General features: G+C 46.2%; 1 protein-coding gene across 1 annotated transcript in view; it reads left to right on the forward strand.

Annotated features, from left to right (window-relative positions):
* The first annotated feature begins 2,094 nt into the window (after nt 1–2,094).
* LOC133218299 (junctophilin-3-like) overlaps nt 2,095–26,556 on the forward strand; it is a 51,514-nt gene continuing 27,052 nt past the window's right edge. The window contains exon 1 of the mRNA XM_061364618.1: nt 2,095–2,868. Coding sequence (XP_061220602.1) covers nt 2,120–2,868 — 749 coding nt within the window. The 5' untranslated portion in view covers nt 2,095–2,119. The remainder of the gene's footprint in view (nt 2,869–26,556) is intronic.

Below are 26,556 nucleotides of genomic sequence, written 5' to 3' on the forward strand. Positions count from 1 at the left end.
GTTTCCTGAGAGCTATTTGCCAGTTGTCTTGCCAGTTGTCCCCCATTCTTCTCCCTGCCAACACTGCTACCAGCTCCTCACCCTGCCCTGCCAGTTCCTTCCATAATCCCAGTGCTCTACCTCCCTCCCCATGTGCTTATCCTATAAACCCTTCAGTAAATACTGCCCACCTGGCCCTGCCTCTCCATGTCTGCTCTCCAAGGACATCTTTGTGGGTTCCGCCAGCATTGTTTTGGGGTGCACAAGGCTGTCACCCACATAATGTGGCAACTTGGGGGCACTGCTTGCATTGGAGCACTGGGAAGGATCCCATCCTCTAGGGGATTTGTGCAAAGCACTGGCAACTATTCAGTAAGACAGCCAATGCACCCCAAAATTCACTCCAAAATGTGCCTGGGTGCTGGTTTCACGCTCTCGGAAAGCACTTCCTGTGCTCAGGGTGAGCTGCTCCAGCCCGTACCCATCTCCAAAGCTGAGTAGCCAGACACTCAGAACTGAGCCCCAGAGGTCTGGTAGTAGAAACCCCAAGGGAGTCCTGGGGGCGGGATCGGGATGAGAAATGGAGCAAAAGGATGCATAGCTGTGAGAACCCCACTCTCACTCCTTGCAGTGAGAGTGGGGTTCATCTGGGCTGGGGGTGGTCATGGTCAACACAGCCTGCTTTAATAATCCTTTCTGCTGGGCTGTTGGAAAGCGTTGAGAGGGAAACACTGTAGCAAAGTGGCTAGATCTTAGGGAACAATATTTTTGCAGCCAAAAGAGCTGGCCAAGGTAGAGCTAACAGGCTGCTCATGTCTTTGAATCACAGCCTGATTGCTAACAGCAAAGAGCATCTTGTGTAAAGAGGGGATGGAAAGCCTTTATCAGGCTGAGCCAGTGGTAGATATCCAGGCTGTTTTCATCTGGGCCATTTTAGTTGTATTCACACAGGATTCACTATTTCAGCATGCCTATTTTAAGACTCCCTTGGTGTGTGGTAGTAGGGCTGGCATGAAGGAAGGCCCTGATGCTGCTGCCTGCATCCCTCCTGGCATTGCCAGCCAGGATTGGGAAGCAGCAGGGCAGCCCAGGGCTGGGACCAGCTACAGTATCCCAGCAGCACCAGTGCCAGGCAAGGAGACATCCCTGGGCTCATCCATCTGCCCTGCAAGGGCTTAGGCAGGCAGTGAATCACAGAATCATAGAATAGTTTGGGTTGGAAAGGACCTTAAGGTCATATAGTTCCAACCTCCCCTCTGTGGGCAGGGACACCTCCCGTCACTGCATTTTCAGCTAGTCCAGGGAAGATTAAGACATCCTAAGAATAAAACCAAGCCACACAGTTCAACCAGCTGGGATGAAGTGTGAAAGTGTGACAATCACTGAGCTCCAGGAGGGGAAGGGATTACAAACCATGGGGAAGATTACCAGTGGACATTTCAGTGCACAGGGCAGATGCTAAGCTCCAGTTGTGCTTCCTTGGCTGTGTGGATTTCTTGTGACTCCATTTGCAGTGCTACAGTGTGTGTTTTTCATCCCACTAATGACCAACTAAGCAACTCCAGGAAGTGCCCACACAAATGTAGGAGTTCAAACAGGGGCACATTTCCAAGGAGAATAACCAAATGGATCTCTCACCATGAGGTTTTTATTTCTATAGAGCAGCTCCCTTCCGCTACATGCTGGATGAAAGGCACTATGTATATAAATAAATGCATTGTAATATACCAACTGTTTTGATCACTGCTGGCAGCATGGACAGTGGACAGGACTGGATTCTGCTCCTGGATAACAATTCCCCTACCCCATCTCCCCACTCCTTCCCTTTGAAATGAGGGACAGTACCTTGAAGCATCACTCCCTGCTTGGGGATACCTTGGCTGGTTTCTAATATTTCTGTGCTACAGCTGGAGTCCAAGTCTGCAATCCAACCAAGATGTTATTTTTTCCTCCCACAGTGTGACATTACAATCCTTGTCATGGAGATGGGACTGGGATTCTGAGCTGCACTTTGCTGCTCCCACTAACTGCTTGCAGAGCAGTTTGATGTCATTAGTGCTCCACAGGATGCCATGCCATGAAGCCCGTTTGCTTTTGTCTCCTCTTCCCAGGGACATACCAGGGCCAGTGGGTCGGAGGGATGCGCCAGGGTTATGGCGTTAGGCAGAGCGTTCCCTACGGCATGGCTGCAGTTATCAGGTCACCCCTGAGGACGTCTATCAACTCCCTGCGCAGTGAACACACTAATGGCACGACGCTGCACCCTGACTCTTTGCCAGCAGTGGCCGGCACCTCTGCCGTCTCCCGGTGTGGCTTTGTCCTCATGGCCCATAGCGATGCTGAAATCCTCAAGAGCAAGAAGAAGGGCATCTTCCGACGGTCGCTGCTGAGTGGGCTCAAGCTCCGTAAGTCTGAGTCCAAGAGATCCTTGGCCAGTCAACGGAGCAAGCAGAGCTCTTTCCGGAGTGAAGCTGGAATGAGCACGGTCAGCTCCACCGCCAGTGACATCAACTCCACCATTAGCCTGGGTGAGGGCGAAGCTGAGCTCTCTGTCATCGAAGATGACATTGACGCCACCACCACTGAGATCTATGTTGGCGAATGGAAGAACGACAAGCGGTCGGGCTTTGGGGTGAGCCAGCGCTCGGATGGGATGAAGTACGAGGGAGAATGGGCCAACAACAAGCGCCATGGCTACGGCTGCATGACGTTCCCTGATGGCACCAAAGAGGAGGGAAAATACAAGCAGAACATCCTGGTCAGCGGCAAGAGGAAGAACCTCATCCCGCTGCGGGCCAGCAAGATCCGTGAGAAGGTGGATCAGGCTGTCGAGGCAGCTGAGAGGGCAGCCACCATCGCCAAGCAGAAAGCAGAGATCGCAGCATCCAGGTAAGGTGGTCTCCATCCCAACATGATGTCTCAGCAGAGGTCCTGCCCCGATGGCTGTGGTTTTATGGGAGAAGTGGAAAAAGACTTTTTGCAGTCTAGGTGCTCAGTGGAATGTTTTAGGGAAGCTGCTGGAGGCAGACAAGCATTGCTGTGGGTGTCTGCCAGTGCAGGCAGTGGTTGGTGCTGGCTGAACCACAAAGTGGGAGAAGGCAGCATCCTGGAAAGCCAAGCTGCTGGGCTTGTCCAGGTCTCATAGGTGGTGTTCAAAATGGGGAAATACAAGCTGATTTGTCCTCCTGCTAATTCCAAGTGGGCTGTGGATGCACACTCTTCCCAACCAAGGCTATGCAGGGTCACCCAGAGCAGTGTAGCCTGTGGTTGCACCGTGGTGGGATTACACTTGTGGGTCACGGTGTGGGGCTCACAAGCTGATAGCTGTCACTTAGGAGCTATTGGGTTATTTGCTCCATTTCTCCCTAGCCTCTTTAATAAGCAGGATTATACCCTTAGCAGAAGAGCTCCTAAGATGTTGTTTGCTCCTATCCTGTCTGATTTATAGCCAAGAGGAACCATCTTAGGCAACCAGGTTAGCCTGCACTGGGAGGATTCCCAGCTATTTCTGTTCCCAAAAGAGGTTTTGAGTAGAAAAGCAGTCAAATCACTGTCTGCAGCTGACGCCTGGGGAGGGTTTGCCCTGCCTGAGTCTCTGCTAGAAAGTATCAGATCTGGGTGCCCAAATAATCCTTACAAGCCTCAAGAAGCCTCTTCCTCCCCTGGCTGGCTGTAGCCATCATGGAACTGCTCAGTGATTCAGTGCATGGACCTGATCTGGCTGAAAATGAGCAGGAAGGAATGGGGGAAAGGAGTAATATCTAATTTAGTTTGAAATAGGGTCCAGCTCCCAGCTCAAAGCAGGGACAACTGAGCACCTTCTAGATGGCTCCCAAGATGTGTCTGGAGCATCGTGATTTTCAGTGAGCTCCTAGACAAGAGGTGAGCTGAGGAGGAAAGGCTACTCTCTTGAATTCAGGGCTCTTTGTATGATCATTCCTTTCTCTTTTATGAGCAAATGCTACATATAGCAGCCAGGCTGGGGAAAAGGGTCTAGGGCTAAGCCAAAACCCAGGTACCTCCTCAGTCTCCTGTGCTGTATTAGTTGTTGGGTCTGGATCATTTGTATGCAAACTCACACTTGAAAACTATCAGCATGTCTGATGATGACTTATCTGCAATATGAATGAGACTCCCAGGTCTGATTTGTGAGCATATTTGGGCTTGATGATGTTTTTGAGCTGATGTACCAAATTGTCAAAGATTTGAAAAAAAAAAAAAAAAATCCCACTAGATTGCCAGGTAGGAAACAGACTACAGAGCAACAGAAAGACCGTATTTTACCCTGTCATCTGGGAATGTGAATGCCTCAGTAGAAATGCCTGAATCCTGGCAATGTGGAGATCTAATTCGCTGTGGGATGCCAGGTCTAAGAACCTAACATCCTCCATCCCCAGGTGGTAATGGTCCTGGAAAACCACAAGAGTGGGAATTGGAAGAGATATGAACAGGCTCAGCCCCAAGGTCTTGGAGGGTGTCTTGGGTATGCGATTCAGCTGCACTCAGGAGAGGCCCAAGGACTTCAATATGCCAGTCTGAAACCTGTGATCTTTCAGCTCAAGCTCTTCCCTTTTGTGAGGGCTTTTGCAGAGACAGTCTCTCAGCACACAGAACCAAAAGATAACAAGCTTTTACAAACCTAGAACCAGCTAGAAAGGCTTCCATATAATAAGTCTGATTAATTTTAAAGCTTCTAAATGAATAAACACTCCCCTGCATTGTCCACCCCAATTTTCATTGTCCAAATGGAAAAAAATGCACAACATAGGCAGTAGGTGCATTAGTGGAGGAATACCAATGCTCTTTTTGGTGGCTCTGGGGCTCAAGGGTACAATATCCTCTGTCTAATACCAGCGTGAGCTCTGGCTTACCAACACCTGGGGATTTTATAACAGCACTGGTATGTGTCTGTGTATGTGCATGTATGTGTATGTATGTATTCTTTCCTGTCTAATAACATGGCTGAGTTCACTATGCAGCCTTTCCCTTGGGGGGGAAATATGTGCCCATCCACGTATTTCATTAAGTTTGTGAGATTTCAGTATTTTTGAAAACTCTATCACTCTGTCAGATTTGGTTGGAATTGGCCAACACGTTCAAAAGTTATTAGTGTAGGAGTGATGACATATAGATAAACAGTACAATCACATAAGTAAGCCCCATTTCCTGAGGAAAGTAAGCTAAAAACATAGTGTACTGGAGACAAGTAAACTGGATTCTTAAAGTTGTTTTAGTCTGAACAGCATACAATGTTACCTGTGACACATGAAAATTAGATCATTTAAGGAATAATTTTTATGTTCAGATGATTCTTTCAAATTTTCTTTGATGCATTTAAAATGAAAGAAGACTTTCTTTCCTCTTATATCTCCTATTTACTGAAATAGTTTGTATAAAGTTAATGGGTGAGAAGAGTCGTGAATCAGGTCTGAAAAACTACCACTGAGATCAACTGTGGGTTTTCAGAGGGATCCAAGGGGGAAGCCCTTTTTCAGCCTGTCTAAAATGAAGGAGCAGGATGTCCTCTTTGTGCTATGGGGTGCTCCATTCCCCTCTCCTATCAGCCAAGAGCCATCACTCTTCTGCTGCTGCCCTGGAAGGATGAAGGATGCACTAGAGAGGCTGGCTCCCATCTCATTAGTGATAACACTGATACCTAAGGCAAGTTGACCATAGGCACTGGTGTGTCATGGTCAACTAAAATCTAATATCCAGGCAAGAGAGTTGGGCCAGGAAGCTCATCCTCACCCTTTGTCTTTCAGCACATCCACCAGCCGTGGAGGATAGATGCATGTGGAGCATATGGAAGAGATCAGGACTGACTCCAGCTCTCAGCAGCAGATGATGGTAGTTTTAATGCAAGGCAAATAAACCCTAATTCTCTCCAGGATTTTTTTCTGCTACCACAGTTCAAGGTTTTGTAATTAGTGATTGGACTACTTATGAGAGGCTGGGCCATCACTAGTGCTAGAGATATGAGTCCCAGACAGGTGGCATTTGGCAAGCACTCAGCACAAGCTTTGTGGGACCCTGTTGTTCAGCACCTTAAATAACAGCACCTCAGAGCAGCTGATAACCTAGCATCCTGGAAGGGATGCTGCTCTCAGGTTAGTCCTAAGTAACACACTTACAGACATAATTATAGCTGAGCTATTCACCAATGATGAGAAAATACGATTAAGCTCAATAGTCTCAGGACGAGTACAGTGTCATTCAACTTCAGAAAGGAAAACTGGAGAAAAAAGGAAAAGGAAATGAATAAAGGCAACCTGGTAGTGAGGACAGGTAAAGGAAAATGTTTGGACTCATCATGGATGCTCTTTCAGGATGTTGCAGTGAGGGCAAAATATTTGCATTTGAAGTATGATGGGGAGCAGGGAGGCAAGAAAAGCCCCAGACAGCTGAACAGCAAAGTGTGGAAGGTTGTTTAAGCCAAACAGATATTTTCTTCAGAAAAATGGAAATGCAGCCCAGGCAAAACCCACAGAAAAGAATAGATTCTGCAGTTCTGATCCCAAACATTTTAAGTTGCGGTAATGTCACTACTGGCAGTACACCGAGCCACGATAATGCTGCTTAATACTCTCTCAGGCCTGTGCCTGCAGCTTTGCAATTGTACTTAGCTGCATTTGATTTAAGGTTTCTGATGTCTTTTCTGATGCTTGGGGGAAGTGGCTGCAGGGCTCCCACATTAGTCTCACCCTAATCCCTGCCTCATGCTGCCAGTGGGGCTTTTGCTACAGATGGAGGCAGGGAGGAGGAGGAGGGATATGGGTTAAGGGGAATGCTGTGGTCCCAAAAGGGTTTTGTGTGCCCTTCCTCTGGTTGGAATGGTAGGGATAAACCAGCAGTGGACTAAAGTGAGTCACAGCAGAACTGGCTGTGGGGATGGGGCCGAGCACCAATTGTGTCAGGGCCTCCCTCTGCCTTGTCCAGCCCTTTTTTGGGAACCTCTGGGGCCAGTTCCTCTCTACTTATGGTCCCTTAGAGAAATGCTGCTTTCTTGGCTGAGGCTGTGCAAGCCAGCTAGAGCTTGGGGCTTTGCATTACTTGGGGACCAGTGGGGTCACTGACTGCATCACCTGGTATCCTCTGGGTCTTGTGCAGGGAGAGCATGCACCCTCCATCCTTTCCCAGTCTCTTCATCCTTTCCTTGAGGTGTGCAATGAAAAAGGGAGGAAAACACAGAGGGGATGGATGGAGGTAACTCAAGGGCTGAGATCAGCTGGGACAGGAGGTCATTCTCTTTATGGCAGCATTTTCTTTCCTTCCTGCCCTCTCTCCCCCCAACCAGCTCCTGTGCAAAGACCAGGGCTGGCAGCCTCCAGCAAGCTTTACCGTTGACACAGAGCTGAGCTGCATCACAGCACACTGGCTTTCCTTCCTGCCAGCTCCTTTCCCTCTGTCCCCTCCCTGCCCCCCTCCTGCCTGTGCACAAGCTCCGGTGTGTGACAGGAGTCAGGCAATACTGTGACAGCAGAGATTAGGATCATCTGTTATTCCTCCCATCCCTGTACCACTGTCAGCTGGGATGACACAGGCACATCTGACTCACTGGCGAGCCCAATTTCCACCTCTAGTTCAGGACACCCGAGTAAAAACAGATCCCCAGATGGCATCCCAGAGCACTGCATCTTTACTCATTACCAGCTCTTGAGGGATCTGCTGTCTGCGCTGTGACTAAGTTCTCCTGCAATGCCAATTTAATAACTTCCTGCTCAGACAGGACTTGCAGCATTAAGCTTTTCCGTGGATGTGTCAAGTCAGGACTAGGTGGCATGCTTGTGCAGGGCCAGTTCTGTGAGTCCCCGACTGCTAGCTACCTCTCTGCCTGCGCTGCAGTGCAGGGCTGGAGGGGCACATCCATGCACAGACATGAACAGGCTAGAAAATTAAGTGCCTTTCATAGGAATGATGCTTTACAAAATAATCCAACTGGAAAAAACTCAGCAGGGTCGTTTTTAGCTTATAAGAGAGCAGCTCAGTGTGGATTTTGCTAGCCCCTATCTTTTCATTGCTCTCCCATCCTTCAACCATGACTATCAACTTGGTGGCTCCCACCGCCTTCTCTCTCTTCTGAGCCAAATATGAACCAAACCACCCTGGCTCCACGGCCCAGGTGTGTGACATGCATTTGTATAATTATTTCCAACATTGCTAGGTCCTGATGAAATAACATGGTCAGGGCAGAGATTCACAGCCCATTGGATTCGCCATGGTCCCAGTTGGATCTGCTCCCTGTGCTCATTGGGGAAGATCTCTGAAATCATGCAGTCCTGGCAGACATGGCTTGTGTTACAGCAGGTCCACAGCAGAGTGCATCTGGAGGGGATGGTTTTGCCATAGAATGAAGACGGAGAAGGGTCTTGGGATGTGTGGCAAAGCCGGGATAGGAGAGCTGTGCTGGTGCCGGAGCATAGTTGCTTTTTCAGCAAGACCAGATGGAAACAGGCAGGGATGACACCGTCCAGCAGTGCAGCAGGAAGAATGGGAGTGTGTTTCACTCCTGGCAGTCTCAGCTTCCATGGGAAGGGGCTGCCCTGGAGAGCTGGGCAGGAGGTGGAAGCCAGCATGGGGGGCCAAAGGAGAGGCTGCCGCCTCCTCCTTCTCTTCCTCCTCTTAGCATCACATAGCAGCCTATCGCAGCCCAGATCAGCTGCTTGGTTTCTGATCCAAGCCTTTTACTGGCTTAGCACATGGGCTGAGTGGCTGGCACTACTCCTGCTGCAGAATCAGCCCTTCTCGATGCAGGATGATGATAGCCCCCTGAGCAGTGTTAGATGCCCCCACTAACACAACAATCTCCTGCCCACACTGACTGACTGCACAACACAGGGAATGAGCTGAAGAAGAGGATGGTGAAGCCTCTTCTTCACGCTGAAGCCTGTTAGCTTTTGGGTGGAGCAGCCCTTCATCAGATGGGGGAAAAAATAAAGGAAAAGCCAACAGCAGCAACAAAAATCCAGCCCCTGATTTTCCTTTCTGCTCTTTTTCCTATTCAATGAGCAGAAACTGCAGCGTTGCTTTTCTCAGTGATCTTCATGAGGGAAGGGAGAGATCCTCCCCCAGCCTTCACATCTGCCTGGCTCACAGCCTCATCGCTCTCCTCTATCCTCATCCTCACCCTCCATGGGGTGCAAGGAGATTGGTGGGGGTACATCCAAACTTGGTAGGCCCAAGAATTAGGTGCTGACTGTATCATCCCAGCTCCCTAAACCTCCTGGCTTCGGCAGTGGGAGCAGCTGTGACATGTCCCTGCTTGCTCCCATGCTGCATCCCAGCAGTGCTGCACCCCAAAGTTTTGATAGCAGAGGAGAGCTGAGGGGAAAGTCCCTATGCTACAGCTATGCTGCCTTCCCATCTCACAAGGGAGACCTGTGTGCTTTTTCCCTTGCCCAGCTATCCCTTTTTGTGTTTCCTGGCATGTGTTCCTGCTGGCTGCAGTGCCCCCCCCCCATCCCTCCCACCTGCTTTCCTGAAGCAACATCCCCAACACCTCCATGCTCCTTCCCCCCCAAAGCCCCTTCCTCCCTGGAGACAGGAGAAAGCAATATCAGGAGAACAACTGAGATGAAAATGCAGAGTGAAGGAAAAATACTGAGTATTTTCCTTGCTGATGTTCATGAGCGTCACTTCCCAGTACAGCCAGAGGTTGGGATGCTGGAAGTACTGTCACTGCCATTGGGGGGGGGGTTCACAGTCCCTGGGTGCTCTTGCAGTCAGTTTGAAAAGCCTCAAACAATGAGGTTTCTGTTGCTTCCTCCATGCAGGAAAATAACTAGCTGTCCTGGCTTCCTAATCCAGGAAATTAAAGGATTTGACCATAGACCCTGCTAAGCAAATTTCCCCCTGAAAATCCCAGGGAGATTTAACCCACAGAGCCAACTTATTACCTCTTTAAAGTTGTGACTAATAAAGTTCCCAATTCTTCAGGGTGCTGAGCAACCTGAAATCCCATCTCAGCATCAATGTGGCTGTGCCTGGTGCTCAGCCCACCATCTGGTGAGACCTTCTTTTCAATTTTAGCCCACCTCTGCCACCCCTTTTCAATGGTGGGCAGCAACCCTTCACTGCCTGCTTACTGCCTATGGGGAGAGCAGAGCCTCGCTGCAACCGTGGCCCAAATACACTCCACCCCATCCCTGTGTGTCACCCTCCAGGGACATGGAATGTTATTTGTGGACTGTTGGTTTTCCTGGTTCAACATCAGGAGCAGCCCACATGGGAGATGGGCTAGGTTTACCCCAATGGGAGATGAGTGAGCTCTGTGCCAGCAGCACCAGCTCTTATTCATGGACCTTGATAGCAGAAGGGAGCATGCGACCAGGTCCTATAGCTTTGCTAAACTCATTCTGCTCAATTAAGGCACATCTGGTATCCATCCCCAAAGCAAAACCTGCTGGAGATGGTGAACCTAAGCAAGGCTGGGTCAGTGAACACCCTGCCATGAAGCATCCTTGTGAGTCTTGATGTCTTGATGATTCCACCCTGAACCCTGAGCAGCAGTTCCTCAAGGTTGAACTGCCTTATGGAGTTTGTGGGTTCAAAGCTGGTCACCATGGTTGGTAATGAAGGCTGTCCCACAGCTATCCCACTGTCAGGCAGCCATGGCTGGTCCCCATCCAACAGAGCAACATCTCTGGGGATCTTCAAACAGCCATGACAGGTGGCAACTCTTCCTAACCCTTTGGTCCTGGGGATAAACCCTCCAGGACAGCAGTGGCAGAGAGAAGAACCAGGGATGAAGCACTTTTTTCCAAGGGGAGAGGTGAGGGGCAGGACTGGTGCAGGGTCTGATAGCCCTCCAGCTCACCTCTGCTCTCTCTGGAGAAACAGGCAGCAGTCTTCTCTCCTTTATCTGGATGTGTCTGTCTGCTCTTACACTCATCACCACAGCATGGAGGTGAAACATAAATAACTAAAAGCCCAGATTCTCTCCTGGCAGAGCTGGGCTCTGGGTCCCTTCCCCTGTTGTGCTGCTGGCTGCTTAAGTGGAAATTTTCACGGGCTTTGCCTTGGAGGCAGCACACACCTGCAAACCCATGCCCGTCTGCTGGCCTTGGGGCATGCTGGTGTTTGGGGATCAGCAGGGCACCTACTGCCCCAGTAGGTCCCCAGCAACATCATCCTATCCAGGGGATCCCACAGGGTGCTTGGGATGCACTAGGATGAGCAGCACTCACCAGCTGAGGATCAAAGCTGGTGCAGGTAGGCAGTGGGGCTGAGTGGGCAAACCTCATTCTTCATCCTGTGTGTAGCATCATCCAAGTGAGGAAGTTAGTGTAAAAAACGAGGAGGAATGGACTGGTTTCGGGACCTTTCTGGTGATGGAGGCTAGGTTGGGATGCTGATGGTCCACCAAATCTACCTTTTGACCTGCAGCCTGGGGAGGGTCATGGCAGGAGGAGGTACCCGTTGTCCACACTGAGCCAGTCTTTTCCTGGCTTCAGCCTTCACCCATCCCACAAAGATGGCTCCAGATTTGTGACTGGACTAGGGGTGATCATGTCCCAACCACGTCTATACCCTTCTCTTCTTGATAAATCCAAGAGGATGGGTAATGTTATGCCAAGCCACCTATCCAGACCTACCACCATGAAGCTTCCCACAAAACCCCTGGTGTTTCTTTGGTCTAAAAAGCAGGGATGGGTTCATGAGGATTTTTGGCAGTGCTGCTTTCAGAGCCAGCCTTGCCCATAGACAAGGCGATGCAACTGGAATGCAGGATCCAGCCTGAAGTCATTACAGTCAGCAGTAGCATGTACAGCCAAAGTCAGTTCTACACATGTCCAAGCTGAGTTATGGCTCCTTGGGGAGCTGTAACTTGGCCTGTTGTGCATCTAAAAATCTCCACCTGAATGCAGCATTGATGTAGGAATTTTCTGCTGCTCTGTTTTTGCATTGAATACAGAGGGTATAGATCTGCAGTGTGCAGATGACCCAGCCCTGCCCAGGTTCCTCAGAGATTTTGTGCCTCCACTTTTTTTTCTTGGGCTTTTTCTCCTTTTTTATTTTTCCAAAGTTTTTCTGTGATTTCTTCCAGCCTGTTTTGCCTCCTGCCTGGAAGTGGCAGGCTCGTTTGTAATGCACTATTGTTTGCGCAGGGTTAGAGGAGCATTTGTGGCATGGTTGTGCCTTTGGGATGTATGCAGGGAGGGCTGTCTGCTGGTACTCTGCAAGAGCAGGAGATGAAGATGGGAACATCAATATTTCCCATTTCCATTATGTACATTTTCCATTATATATATGACAGTTATCCAGTAAAATCATGAAAACCTGATCCATCCAAAACATGACAGCTAGAGAGCAGGCAGCATGTCCCCTGCTCATTTCTTTCCCTTCCTTGAAGCTAGCTCTTCCCAAACCCTGCTCTGAGTAGGTTCCTGCAGGTTTTCCATTGCCACCTATCGCTTTTCAGAAGATAATTGTGCTCTCAATTTATAAGAAAAGGGGAAACTCCATCCCTGGAGCTGAAGTTTGTTCTTGCTGCCTCCATATCCAGTTTGGGAGAGGGGGCTGTGTCCCAAGGGCAGCTCCCTGCCCCACTGCTGCCCATCGTTGTTGTGTTTGAGCCAGCAGAGTGCCAGGTCTGGAGTGAGGCCAAACCCATCTCCTTTGGTAGATCAGGCTGGGACAGCCTTCCTTCCTAGCTACATTACAAGCAACAGATGGCAGGAGATGAGAATCCCTCTCCAGATGTTAATTTTCTTGCAAGCTGTAAATAACATCTCAGGGCAGTTTGTGCATCATCTCCAGTGCAAAAGATCCATCAGCTTTGCCCTTGCTGGTGGGCAAAAAATTAAAGGGAAGAAAATCCAGTGGGAGGAAAATGCACTAGTCTGCCTGGCTCCACTTATTCTGCACATCCTGTGGCCGGAGAGAGATGTTGGTAGCATCCCGGTTAAAAGTGGCAGATGTGCCTTTGGGTAATAATTCCACCTGGCTCAACCCCTTGAAGTCAATGGAGTTTGATTGTCTTGTGCCAGAGTTGGCAGTTTTTGTTCAGCAACAACAGGAATAAAATAAATCTGAGCAGCCCCATAACCAATTTGGAATGATGGCAATAAGGCAAGCTGGAGAGGATCATGGCATTATGGCCCTTAGGCCACTCTCATCCTTCTTCACCTAGCTCAGGGTCCCAGGGGATGCATAGAGATGGAAGCAGCCAAGACAGTCACGATGCAACTTGCTTTGGCTGTGCTTTGGGCCATGTTTATCCCAGGATTCTGGGGATATGACATTTGACTGTGGCACATCCATGTCCTCCATGTCCTCCATGTCACCATGACTTTGCACCATTACATATTGTAATTCAGTTCATAGAATCACAGAATAGTTAGGGTTGGAAAGGGCCTTAAGAACATCTAGTTCCAACCCCCCCTGCCATGGGCAGGGACACCTTGCACTAAACCATGCCACCCAAGGCTTCATCCAACTTGGCCTTGAACACTGCCAGGGATGAAGCATTCACAACTTCCCTGGGCAACACATTCCAGTGCCTCACCACCCTAACAGGAAAGAATTTCTTCCTTATATCCAATCTAAACTTCCCTTGTTTAAGTTTTAACCCATTACCCCTTGTCCTACCACTGCAGTCCCTAATGAAGAGTCCCTCCGCAGGTACTGGAAGGCTGCAATGAGGTTTCCACAAAGCCTTTTCTTCTCCAGGCTGAACAGCCCCAGCTTTCTCAGCCTATCTTCATAGGGGAGGTGCTCCAGCACCCTGAATCATCCTCATGGCCCTTCTCTGGACATGTTCCAAAAGTAACATGTCCATTTTATGCTAAGGACACCAGAACTGCTCACAATACTCCAAGTGAGGTCTCACAAGAGCAGAGTAGAGGGGCAGGACCACCATGCTCCTTTTGATGCAGCCCAGGACACGGTTGGCTTTCTGGGCTGCAAGCGCACACTGCTGGCTCACATTCATTTTCACGTTGACCAGCATCGACCAGAATCTCTTCTCTGCCCACCATGTAGCTGTGCCTGGGATTTCTCCAACCCAGGTGTAGGACCTTGCACTTGGCATGGTTAAACCTCATGAGGTTGGCATCAGCCCACCTCACAAGTGTGTCGAGGTCCCTCTGGATGGCATTCCTTCCCTCCAGCATATCAACCCAACCACACAGGTTGGTGTCATCGGCAAAGCTTCTGAGGGCGCACTCAATCCCACTGTTCATGTCAGCAACAAAGATGTTGAACAAGACCGGTCCCAACACCAATCCCTGAGGGACACCACTTGTTACTGATCTCCAGCCAGACATTGAGCCATTGACCGCAACACTTTGCGTGTGGCCATCCATTCAGTTCTTTATCCACTGAGTGGTCCATTTATCAAATTGATGTCTCTCCCATTTAGAGACAAGGATGTCATGTGTGACATTGTCGAACGCTTTGCAGAAGTCCAGGTAGATGACATTAACAGCTCTACTCCTGTCCATCAGTTCTGTAGCCCCATCATAGAAGGCCACCAAATTGGTCAGGCAGGATTTCCTCTTAATGAAGCCATGCAGGCTGTCACCAAGCACCTTGTTGTTTTTCATGTGCCTTGGCATGCCTTCCAGGAGAATCTGCTTGAAGATTTTGCCAGGCACAGAGGTGCAACTGACTGGTCTGTAGTTCCCCAGGTCATCCATTTTCCCCTTCTTGAAAATGGGGGTTATATTCCCCTTTTTCCATTCATTGGGAACTTCACCTGACTGCCATGATTTTTCAAATATGATGGCCAGTGTCTTAGCAACTTCATTTGCCAGCTCCTTCAGGACCTGCGGATGGATTTCATCAGGTCCCACGGACTTGTGTACTTTTAGGTTTTTAAGGTGGTCTCGAACCAGATCCTCTCCTACAGTGGGCCTAAGGTCTTCTTTCTCACAGTCCCTGAGTCTTCTTTCTAAGACTTGGGTGGTGTAGTGAAGACCAAGGCAAAGAAGTCATTCAGAACCTCAGCCTTCTCCAAATCCTGTGTATCCAGTTCTCCCGATAGGTTCTGGAGGGGGCCTACATTGTCCCTTGTCTGTTTTTTATTCATTGCATACTTATAGGCTCCCTTCTTGCTATCCTTAGCATCCCTAGCCAATTTATGCACAGATAGCTAATTGATGTGTCTTATATTCCACCACCTGGGTACCGGCACTGTATTACTGCCTTCAGAAATCACCCAACGCAAGACTAGTGCAATAACAACCAAGCCAGAAGATCTGTGAAAAGAGTCAAGCTGGAATTAAGTGTGGGTTTTACTGGGGCAATGAATACCAGATAGGGAAAATAACAAACAGGTGTCTAATTGCTGCCATCTCCCCACACCCTGAGGGAAATTTCTAGACAGAGACTGGCCCTGAGTTGCTCTTGTAGTCAGCTTATTGTGCCAGTCTTTTGGGACCACAGAGGTGCTGGATGAAGGATGATGTACCTGATGAAGGCTGATGAGCTGAAGCCCATGTCAGGGACAAAGGGAGGCAGGATGGGCATTGCAGCTCTCCCCAGCTCTACGCTAAATCAGAGATGCTCCCACAGAGGTAGAAGCCAGACATTCTGAAGCAGCTATTAGTAATTCATTCCAAATTTGTTCCTTCTAGGAGAGCATGAAGACCAGCCAAGCATCACCTGCTGGTTTACAGGTTTACCATGAAAATATGGATCGCAGCGTTTTCTCCTCTTACACAGTAGGAAGAGTTTTAAAAGCTGACCAGAAGGAAGCTTTAATAATAATTTTAATAATTTTCTTTTTATCTCATATTTCTTACTTCATTTCTAAACTCTGGACAATTAGATCAGTCTGTCCATCACTCCTGCCCGTCCATCTGAGCTAAACAAATGGAAAACAAGTGGGAGAAGACAGTGAACCCATTTGTAGTTACCAGGAGCTTGGGGTTCTTAGAGCTCCTTTGCACGGTTTATTTGTAGGTGTACAGGCAAAATAGAAAAGATTAAGACCTAATAGTCCTGCTGAAATCAGCTCAGTACTGAGCAAAGGGTTTAGTACTTGTGATCTCCTGTGTGCTCCTGTTGACGAGCTGGGGCTATCTGGAGAGCTCAGGGGAGGTTTCCATCAGCTCTTGTCATGGGATGGAGGAGGGCTGGAGATTTTCATCCTTGCAGCAGGATCCTGACAATAAAGTAGCATTTTCATACTTCCTTGTCAAGCCCAAATCCCACCAAGGAGGAGGTCTCCCTCAGATGAGCTTTGAGTTCACGGGGCATCAGAGAAACAAGGGGCTTGCTTGCAAAAGAACATGTGAATTTTGGAAAACAGACCTTCTTTTCCAGAAATCTTGCCCGAATGATGCTTTATCACATTTAAACCTCAAGAAATGCAGATTTTGCCCTGAGTTCAGAACATAGTTTCCTTTGGCCCCAAACATACTTTTGCTCAGTCTGCTACCTATTTTTAATTTAAGAAGAGCATGTTTTTCATACAGGAATTCAAGAAATAAAGGAATAAGGATGTCAAGTCCTTAATTTGGTTCAAGCTTGTCCATCACTGCATTCAAACAAAGCTGGATAGGGGAGACAGACTCAGAAAATAAACAGGTTTCTTGTGACACCAGGTGCAGTTACAGGTGTCACATTTACAACTTCCAAACAGCCCCATCTCTGTTCATGGATGTTTCTGGTGTTCTGTAAATTTGCTCTAATTTACAGCCTAATTTTTAAGCAGTTTGTCCCACTTGTTCTGCCAAAATGGTCCATTAACCTAAATATGACTCAAGCCTTGCCTGGTTTTAATTTTGCTTCTTTTTTCCTGAAACCATTAAGTGCCACAGATTTTGCTTAGAGTTCACCCCTTTTTGGCTAAACTGGCCTTGAACATTGTATTTGCAGCATAAGCCCTTGCACCAGCTCTTTGCTCACACAAAGCCAGGCCAGAGTAGCTGTTGGCATTCCTAAAAACCCAAGTTCTTCCTTGCAAATCATGCTATTCCATCTTCTTATAGATTAGCTGGAGCTGATAAAGTTGACATTATGAATCCCTCGCAGGTATTATCCTTTCCCTTGTCAGTTCTGGCCAAATCACAAGAGATCTGCAAAGATTTACAGAAATTTGACTGCACTTTTTCCCTGCCTCCTGCCAGCTCTTCTTGCCAGTTTGACCATTTGCCTGGTAATCCTCTGATAAGTTGGCTTGGCAAAAAATTCATAAGAAAAATATTCCAAACCAGACCCAGTGTGGACTCTTTGCCCCTACCCAGACCAGACCCTTGGGTCTCAAGATCTATAAACCACACCTAACCATTGATTCAGAGAAAACTCCAGGAATAAAGTTGCCAACAAAGTTTTCAAGCTGACAAGCAGGTATTCTTTATTGCCGCGCCGGGAGACACGGGGGATAACTCCTCCTAACATGTGTCCCCGTATTGCTATGCAAGCCACCCTTATATAGTCCCTGGGCATACATACATATTCATGAGGCTACGTATGGATTGCATCATTTTCCAGAGAGTTCCCCGCATGTGTACAGAATTGTGGTGGTGGTCTCTGAGGGTTATTTACTTCTTCCAACAATCTTCATTACTTCTGGCAGCCTTTGAAGCACGCGCAGTAGATGCTCATACCAGTTTAATTGGTTCGTTAGCACCAGAGACATAATAATCCTCCTATCCTCCTACTTATCAGTTAGTTTAACTGTAGCCCATCCTGGACACCTGCAGTTCCCAGATACTCCTTATCCCTGTGTCCTGTTCTTCTAGACTGTTTTTCTTAAAACTAGGCCAACTATAACAATTTATCTCGTGAGAATTCTCAGTATGTTCTCTAGCTGTACTCTATTTTTTCTCTATATATCATGCATCTCAGTAATTTTTCATTGCTGCCGTTACAAAGCCATCAAACTTAACATTACTTAAAACTACTTATAAAGGTTTCTATATCCCATTTTGTGATTTTGTGCCCCTTTGTCTCAAATTCCCCCCTTTTTCTGTCCTTTTGCAAATTCTTTTGCAACATTTTATATATTACCATTACCATCAAAAGTCTTTTTGAAATAATTTCCCGTTTCTACCTGGTGCTTAGTTTCATTCTGTTTCCAATCTTCGTAATTTATCATAGACCGTTTACAACACCAGAGGGAACATTGTATCATACCACAAGTAATCAATATTAAAATAATTAACACCAATATTCCTGCAACCAGTTGCCTCAACCAGGAGAGATTGGGTAACCATGAAGTTAACTTTTTCCATGTTTCTTCAAAACCCCAGGAGGTGTCATCCATGCCCATTTCATGAAATATCTTAGTTTGTTTCCAAATTTCCTCCAGATCTGTTTCAATTCTGCCATTTTAGTCTGTATAAGAACACCAACTTTCATTGATTATGGAAGAAGCCCCTCTTTGTGATGCCAGTAACATGTCTAGAGCCATTCAGTTTTGTAATATCACCTTAGATAGGCTAGTTATCTCTTGTTGTTCTGCCTGGATTATATCGATGTTTTTACTTTCCATTTCCTCTATGGTTGCCGAGATATTTACAATTGCCTTCTCTAATTCACTTACTGCCAAAGATGGAATTAGCCCTTTTACAAAACTGTGAAATGAGTTGTGCTGTTGAATAATAGGGTTAAACCCTCAATTAATTCGTTCAGCAAAACTTCTAATCCAGGTCCCAGAAGGGTACCTGTTGATAATAGTAAAATTGGGTATTACAGCACCTAAGGTGCATGCCCCCTTCCAGTTGGGGGGTAGAATCTTATAAGCATTTTTCCACATAACCAATACCATCCTTTCCCTTTAGGAATGGGCCATCACTGAACTACGATACCATCTATGTTAATTGTTAATTGTATGATTGTAATTTGAATGGTGACCTACATCTGTGGCATTTAAACAAGCCTGATCTCCTACTCTGGTTTCTGATGTAATACCCCTTTGTGCACAGGTGTAGTATTTATTACCTGGGTTAGGATTAACTATTCCAAATGTTAACCTTTCCTTCGAATACAGATCGCTAGTGTTCACCCACAAATTTGTCCATGAGACAGTGTTAGGAATTGGAACTCCAATTAATGGGAGATCCAGGCTTTCTCCTGATTTAGGCAACTGTGCACACACCCAACAGTCACTACGATTAAAACATTAGTAACATTCTGCACTAATTTCAGGTATAAGTTCTGGTCCCAAGCTTGTGCGCCAGTTATCACATGAGTCCAAATTATGACCGACACAATTTCATACGCAGGGGTACTGAAGGTTCGATCCACCATGTCTTCTCTGGCTCTGGTGCTTTCTTTATTCTTGAATAATGTATCCAAGCAGGTTGTTTCTTTATCTTCACTGCTGTAAAGGTGATCAATAATATCTGGTATAGTCCGCTCCACTTCTCCTGTAGAGGATCTCCTGAAAAATTCTTAACATAAACCCAGTCTCCAGATCTGAAAGGGTGAATTGGATAATCCAAACCTCTTGCTCTTTTCCCTATTATCTCCTCCAATTGTTTTCCCAGATTGATCAGAAACTGTTGGAGATAGCCTTCTCCCACTTCCTGAAGACTTTCTCCTTTAAACTGGGACTGATACGGTCTTCCATACAAAATCTCAAATGGGCTAACCTCTTCTTTTGACCAGGGTCTAGTTCGAATTCTTAATAAAGCCAGTGGTAATGCCTGGTACCAATATAAATTCGTTTCCTGACATATTTTACTAATTTGTTGTTTAATCAGATGGTTTATCTTTTCTACTTGCCCACTGGCCTGAGGCCTATATGGAACATGCAGTTGCCAATCAGTTTCTAATTTTTTGCTAATTTCTTGTAACAATTTTGCACTAAAGTGCGAGTCTCGGTCAGAAGAAATTGCCTCTGGTACCCCAAAATGATCTTATTATCTTGTTAAATAATATTTTAATCACTTGTTTTGCATTATTTATTCTGTAAGGGAATGCTTCTGGCCAGCCTGAAAAAGTATCCGTTAACACCCATAAATATCGATAACCACCCCTTTTTTTTTTTTTGGTAATTCAGAAAAATCTATTTGCCACTGCTGTCCGGATAACTTCCTCTCCCAGTTGTCCCAGTTTGATTTCTATTTTCAGTCTTAGGATTATTCTTAAGACATAGCTGACATTGTTTTGTCACTAATTGAACTGTGGTGTATAGATTTGTTTGTCTAAATATTTATGCAAAGAGTTGCTACCCCAATGAGTTTTATTATGTTCTTCCTGAGCTAACATCCAGAGCTGGTTATAGGGGATTACAATTCGCCCACCAGGTATTTGAGCCCAACCCTCTATTTTCCTGTCCCTTTAGATCCTCAATCAATTTTCTATCCTCTTTTGAATATCTAGGTTTAGATTTTTCAATTGTTAGTTTGCCATCAGGGATTAAGGACATGATTTGAAATTGTTCAGCTGCTCGTTTGGCTTCAAAATTGGCCAAATTATTTCCAATTTATTGATCAGAGTCACCTTGTTGATGTCCTTTACAGTACATAATAGCTACTTCTTCAGGTAGCTGAACAGCTTCCAGTAATTGTAGAATTTCTGTAGCATGGTTAATCTGTTTCCCTTGTGTGTTCAAAGGTCCACATTCTTTCCAGATAGCACCATGGACATGGACCACACCAAATGCATATTTAGAATCAGTCCTAATATTTATCCTTTTATCTTTAGCCAGTTCCAGGGCTCTTATTAATGCTATTCTTTTTTTACTTCTGGGCAGAGGTGTTACCAGGTAAAGGTTTAGGGTTTGTTGGGTTTTTTTGTTGGTTTTTTTGTTGGTTTTTTTTGTTTTTTTTTTTTTTTTTTACCTGTGAAGTGGTGGTAATGGCATATCCTGCCTTTCATGTACCATTTTTCATGAAGCTACTACCATCAGTAAACCAAGAATCACCATCTTCCAGAGGTTTTCTTTCAAGTCTGGTCAGCTTGAATATGCAGTCTCTATGGTGGTCAAGCAGTTGTGTGTTAGTGGTTCTGTCGATTGTTCCTGCAAAAGGATGCTGGATTCACAACGTTAGTGACCACAATTTCTGTATCATCCTGTTCTACAGTGGTGGCCTGGTATTTAAAAAAGCGTGAAGGAGATAACCAGTGGGCTCCTTTCTGCTCCAGGACTACTGATACCACATGGGACACTAGTACAGTAATCTTTTGTCCCAAAGTAAATTTGCAAGCCTCTTTAATATTTGTGATAACTGCTGCCATAGCTTTTAGGCATCTGGGCCATCCTTTGCTCGCTTCATCCAGCTGTTTTGAAAAATAGGCCACTGCCCTTCTGTAGGGTCCTAGTTTTTGAGCAAGGACCCCCAAAGCTATTCCCTGTTCTTCACAGGAATATAGCCAAAACTATTTAGTCACATCCAGGAGTCACAGAGCTGCAGTTCTCATTAGCTCTGTTTTTAAATTTCTAGAAACCCCCTCTGCTGTATCAGTCCATTCTAAAGAGGGAGAGTTTCCTTTCAACAGTTCATATAGTGGTCTTACCAGAACACCATAATCATGGATCCAAAGTCTGCACCATCCAGTCATTCCCAGGGATGTCCGGAGCTCCTTGATGGTCGATGGTCTTGGAGTCTGGCAAATGGCTTCTTTTCTAGCAGTTCCAAGTTCTCTCTGTCCTCCTGTTATTTCATATCCTAGGTAGGAAACTTGGGTTTGGGTTAGTTGCGCCTTTTGTCTGGATACCCGATAACCATTCAGTCCCAGAAAATTTAACAATTCCACTGTCCACTTGATACATTCTTCCTTTGTTTCTGTAGCAATTAACAGGTCATCCACATATTGTAACAGAGTCCCGTTTGAGTAGGTGGCTTCCATGATTCTAGTTCTCATGCTAGCTGATTTCCAAAAATTGCCGGACTGTTTTTTTTTAACCCTTTAGGCAATACTGTCCAAGTTAATTGAGTTTCCTTTCCTCTGTCAGGATTTTCCCATTCGAAAGCAAATAATTGTGGCTTTCTTTGGCCAATGGTAAGCAAAAGAAAGTGCCCTTTAAATCCAGGACAGCAAACCATTTCTGATTATTATTCAATTTAGTCAATCAGTCATACGAATTAACTCCTACTGGACGAATATCCTCTGCAATTTTGTTGATTGCCCTGAGATCGTGAACCAATCTGCAACTTTTCTCATCATATTTCTTTACTGTGCAGATAGGAGTATTATATTCCGATTCACATTCAATTAATAATCTATATTTTAAAATTTATAAAAATTTTTTTAATTCCCTTTGATTTTCTAATTTTAAGGGATACTGTTTTATTCTAATTGGGTAGGCCCCCCTTTTTATTTCCACTTTAACAGGCAAAGCATTTTTCGCCTTACCTGGAACTTCAGATGCCCATACTCCCACATATACCTGATTAAGGATTTCTTCTATTTCAGGGAGGTCCTCCTTTTTGCTTTTCTGTTGAATTAAGCTCAAAACTGCAATTAATTGTTTTTAACTCTGAATTCCATTTTGCCTTCTTTAAATGTTGCTTCTCGCCCTAACAAAGATTTTAGAGAATTTGGCATGCATAAAAATTTATGCATTCCTATTTGTTTTCCCAATTTGTACTTTAAAGGTTTCAGAAAGAATGAATTTTTTTTTTTTTTTTCTTGGTGGCCAGTAGCTCCCACATCTGTAACGAATTCTTTTCTCTCTGATTTAACACCAAATAAGTTGCTCCTGTATCCACTAAAATTCCACTTTTTTCCTCTAGTCCCTAGTTTTAATGTAACCAGTGTATCCGCTAGGGTAGATTCCCCAGGTCCCCGTCAGTTTAGTTCCAGTTCAGTCACCGGAGCCACTCCATGGCACTGCCCCCCCCCCCACCAGTCAGTGTCACTTCCAGCATCCAAAACCCCCCATAGCACGCACACCGGTCCGGTCCCACAGAAGAGAAGAGCCCACTCCCCCATCTCCTCCCGACATCCCTCCTCCCACGCTCAAACACAGGAGCTGCTCGAGCTCCCCTCCTTTCCCTCTTGGTTTTCCCTCTTTTTTTTTTCCTTTTCCTCACAGCAGCTCCCCCTGCTCTGCAGGCCTGCAGGTGCCTGCCTCTGCAACAGCAATTCTGGTTTAACCCCTTCTTAACTCTGAATGTGAATGTGCTGCTTGTTGCCAGTGACAGAAATCTCTTCCTCCTCATCAATATCAAAATGCACACTGGATTCTTTTTCAAGATCTCTTCACTCTGCTGATTTTCCATTATCAATCTCACATTCACACACACAGACACTGACGGGATCCCCAGACATACTTCACACAGTTACAACACTTGAGACAGAGACAGAGACTTAAATTCAACCAAACAAACAACAGTTAATAACACAGTTATAACATCCTGTCACCAGTACCAGAATCACAAGACCAAAATCATTACTGTAACAAGCCACAAAATAAGGCGAATACCAGTAGAATCAAAAGCAATACTTCCTAACCCTTATAGCTCAGACTATATTGTAACATTAATAGGGGGGTTTCCTTGAACCCTTTATAGTTGACCAGCCTGTCAGTGTCCCAGGAAGGATGAGACCCTTGTGTCCACCAGCCTGTCTGCGTCCCACTGTGGGAACCATACTGAAAGCCCACTGTATCGGAGGGTGATTCTACTAACCTATTCAGGGACCCCCGCTGACAGCATCACTGAAAAAATCCCTTATGGGCTGTTGATAGCACACTGGACCCAAAACCATTTCCCACACCCTTGTTTGTAATCACATGATGCCCCCTGCTTAGTTATAACAGTCTGTCACTGATACCAAAATCACAAGACCAAAATCCTTAATATAACAAGCCACAAAATAAATCAAATACCAGTAAAATCCAAAACCTTTTTCTGCAAGACACCCCCTGTGTCTTGCAGGGGTGTTTTTGTGTGTTGTTTTTTTGGTGTGTTTGAGGACCCAAACCACAAGAAGCCCCCTGCTTCTTGTGGGTGTATACCAAACGGACGCTAGCAGCCGGGTATACGCCTTTACCTACGAGATTTCTTATCTCGATTTACGGAAGGCTTCCAAACCATGCGTACGCTTACCAAACCAATTTACCAAACCAATTTACCAAACCAAGGTGCCCCCTGCACCTTACAGACTATACAAAAAAAGAATACCTTTTATGAGATGGTCCTTGTCTGCTCCCGCAGCGATCCGAATGAGTCGAGGGGTCCCTCCGGGAAAAATTCCCGAGGGCCCTAGGGAGCCCTGTCCTCAGCGGGTCCTGCAGCCGAGCAGAGAGGGTCCCATCTGGGTCGCCAAATTGATTCGGAGAAAACTCCAGGAACAAACTTGCCAACAAAGTTTTCAAGCTGACAAGCAGGTATTCTTTATTGCCGCGCTGGGAGACACGGGGGATAACTCCTCCTAACGTGTGTCCCCGTATTGCTATACAAGCCATCCTTATATAGTCCCTGGGCATACATACATATTCATGAGGCTACGTATGGATTACATCATTTTCCAGAGAGTTCCCTGCATGCGTACAGAATTGTGGTGGTGGTCTCTGAGGGTCGTTTACTTCTTCCAACAATCTTCATTACTTCTGGCAGCCTTTGAAGCACATGCAGTAGATGCTCATACCAGTTTAATTGGTTCGTTAGCACCAGAGACATAATAATCCTCCCATCCTCCTACTTATCAGTTAGTTTAACTGTAGCCCATCCTGGACACCTGCAGTTCCCAGATACTCCTTATCCCTGTGTCCTGTTCTTCTAGACTGTTTTTCTTAAAACTAGGCCAACTATAACTATTTATCTTGTGAGAATTCTCAGTATGTTCTCTAGCTGTACTCTATTTATTTTTTCTCTATGTATCATGCACCTCAGTAATTTTCCATTGCTACTGTTACAAAGCCATCAAACTTAACATTACTTAAAACTACTATATCCCATTTTATGATTTTGTGCCCCTTTGTCTCACCATCACCCTTGTGGCTCTTCCCAGCCCCATCCTTGACAAAACACCCTCCTCCATATCAGCAGTGGCAGAAAGAACCCAGATGAGCACCTTCCAGATGTGCAAATTTCATCAGCTCAGATAAGACGAGAGGGGCACTGTGCTCTTGCAAACAAGACAGTGAGCTCATCACAGGGTGGAGGACACAACTGGAGGTGATGTGGAGGAGTTGTGAGTGATGCAAGGCGATCTGTTTAATTCCTCCCACTTCTGACCATCCCCAGCCTCCTCCTCCAGCTATGACGAATCCATAGGGAAGGAACCAGCCTTATTTTGTGGTTTCCAGGATGGCGTTTCAGTCCGGCAAAGATTTATGGCAGGAGAAGAGTGATTAGTTCGGGCCCCAGCTGTGTGTTCTGGGGGAAGACCCACTTTACAAGGAAATGAATTCTAACAGTTAACAGGGGAATTAAGATTTAGCACAGGCTATGAGCAGCGGGCATGTATAGAGGAGACAGCTGTTAAAATTAGGATGTGACAATGGTGTCATGTGAGCACTCACTGGATTACTTGCATTTATTTGGAAATACTTATGTCTTCTATTATGCAACGTATAGATCACCATCATTCTGCTTTTCACTCTGATGGCTCATCTCCTTCAAACATCTTAGAGAGCATTACAAGCAATTGATCCAGCTGTGCTTCTGCGCAGCACTTGGCTTTATATCTGCTTTGTGGGTATCGAGTATGTTTTAGATTGGAGATGGCTTAATTAATGTGATTGATTTTTAAGTCTTTCTGCACCAAAGCCCCAAGCTGCTACTCTTCCTGGGCTGGTCTTGGAGTCCACAGAGGCGAACTGGTCCAGGAGTCTCTGGAGCCAGTTTTTCAAGGATACAAATCCATCCATCCATCCACCAGGGATGGTGATTTTGACCTCTTTTGGTGAAAAAAAAAGGGGAGATGATAAATGCTGGAGAGGGGAGCATGGCCTGAGTGAGTGTTGAGCAGAGTGAGTGCATTTAAACCCAATTTTTTGGTTACATCAGTCATGGGAGACCTGCAGGACCTGCAACAGCATCACCACAGCCACCACTTTTGATAGATCCCTCAGCTACTCCAAAGCAGGCAATTTATCACAGTATCACAGTATCACAGTATGTTAGAGATTGGAAGGGACCTCAAAAGATCATCTAGTCCAATCCCCCTGCCGGAGCAGGAACACCTAGATAAGGTTACACAGGAACGTGTCCAGGCGGGTTTTGAATTTCTCCAGAGAAGGAGACTCCACAACCTCCCTGGGCAGCCTGTTCCAGTGTTCCGTCACTCTCACTGAGAAGTTTCTTCTCAAGTTTAAGTGGAACCTCTTGTGTTCCAGTTTGTACCCATTGCCCCTTGTCCTATCATTGTTTGCCACTGAGAAGATCCTGGCTCCATCCTCGTGACACTCCCCCTTTATATATTTATATACACTAATAAGGTCACCCCTCAGTCTCCTCTTCTCCAAACTATAGAGACCCAGCTCCCTCAGTCTTTCCTCATAAGGGAGGTGCTCCACTCCCTTAATCATCTTAGTTGCCCTGCGCTGGACTCTCTCCAGCAGGTCCCTGTCCTTCTTAAACTGAGGGGCCCAGAACTGGACACAATATTCCAGATGGGGTCTCACCAGGGCTGAGTAGAGGGGAAGGAGGACCTCTCTCGACCTACTAACCACCCCCCTTCTAATACAACCCAGGATGCCATTGGCCTTCTTGGCCACAAGGGCACAGTGTC

The sequence above is a fragment of the Neopsephotus bourkii genome, unplaced genomic scaffold (assembly GCF_033783945.1).
Source record: "Neopsephotus bourkii isolate Nb327-2 ecotype Australia unplaced genomic scaffold, CSIRO-AGI_Nbou_v1 NB_1236, whole genome shotgun sequence".
Taxonomy (NCBI): Eukaryota; Metazoa; Chordata; class Aves; order Psittaciformes; family Psittacidae; genus Neopsephotus; species Neopsephotus bourkii.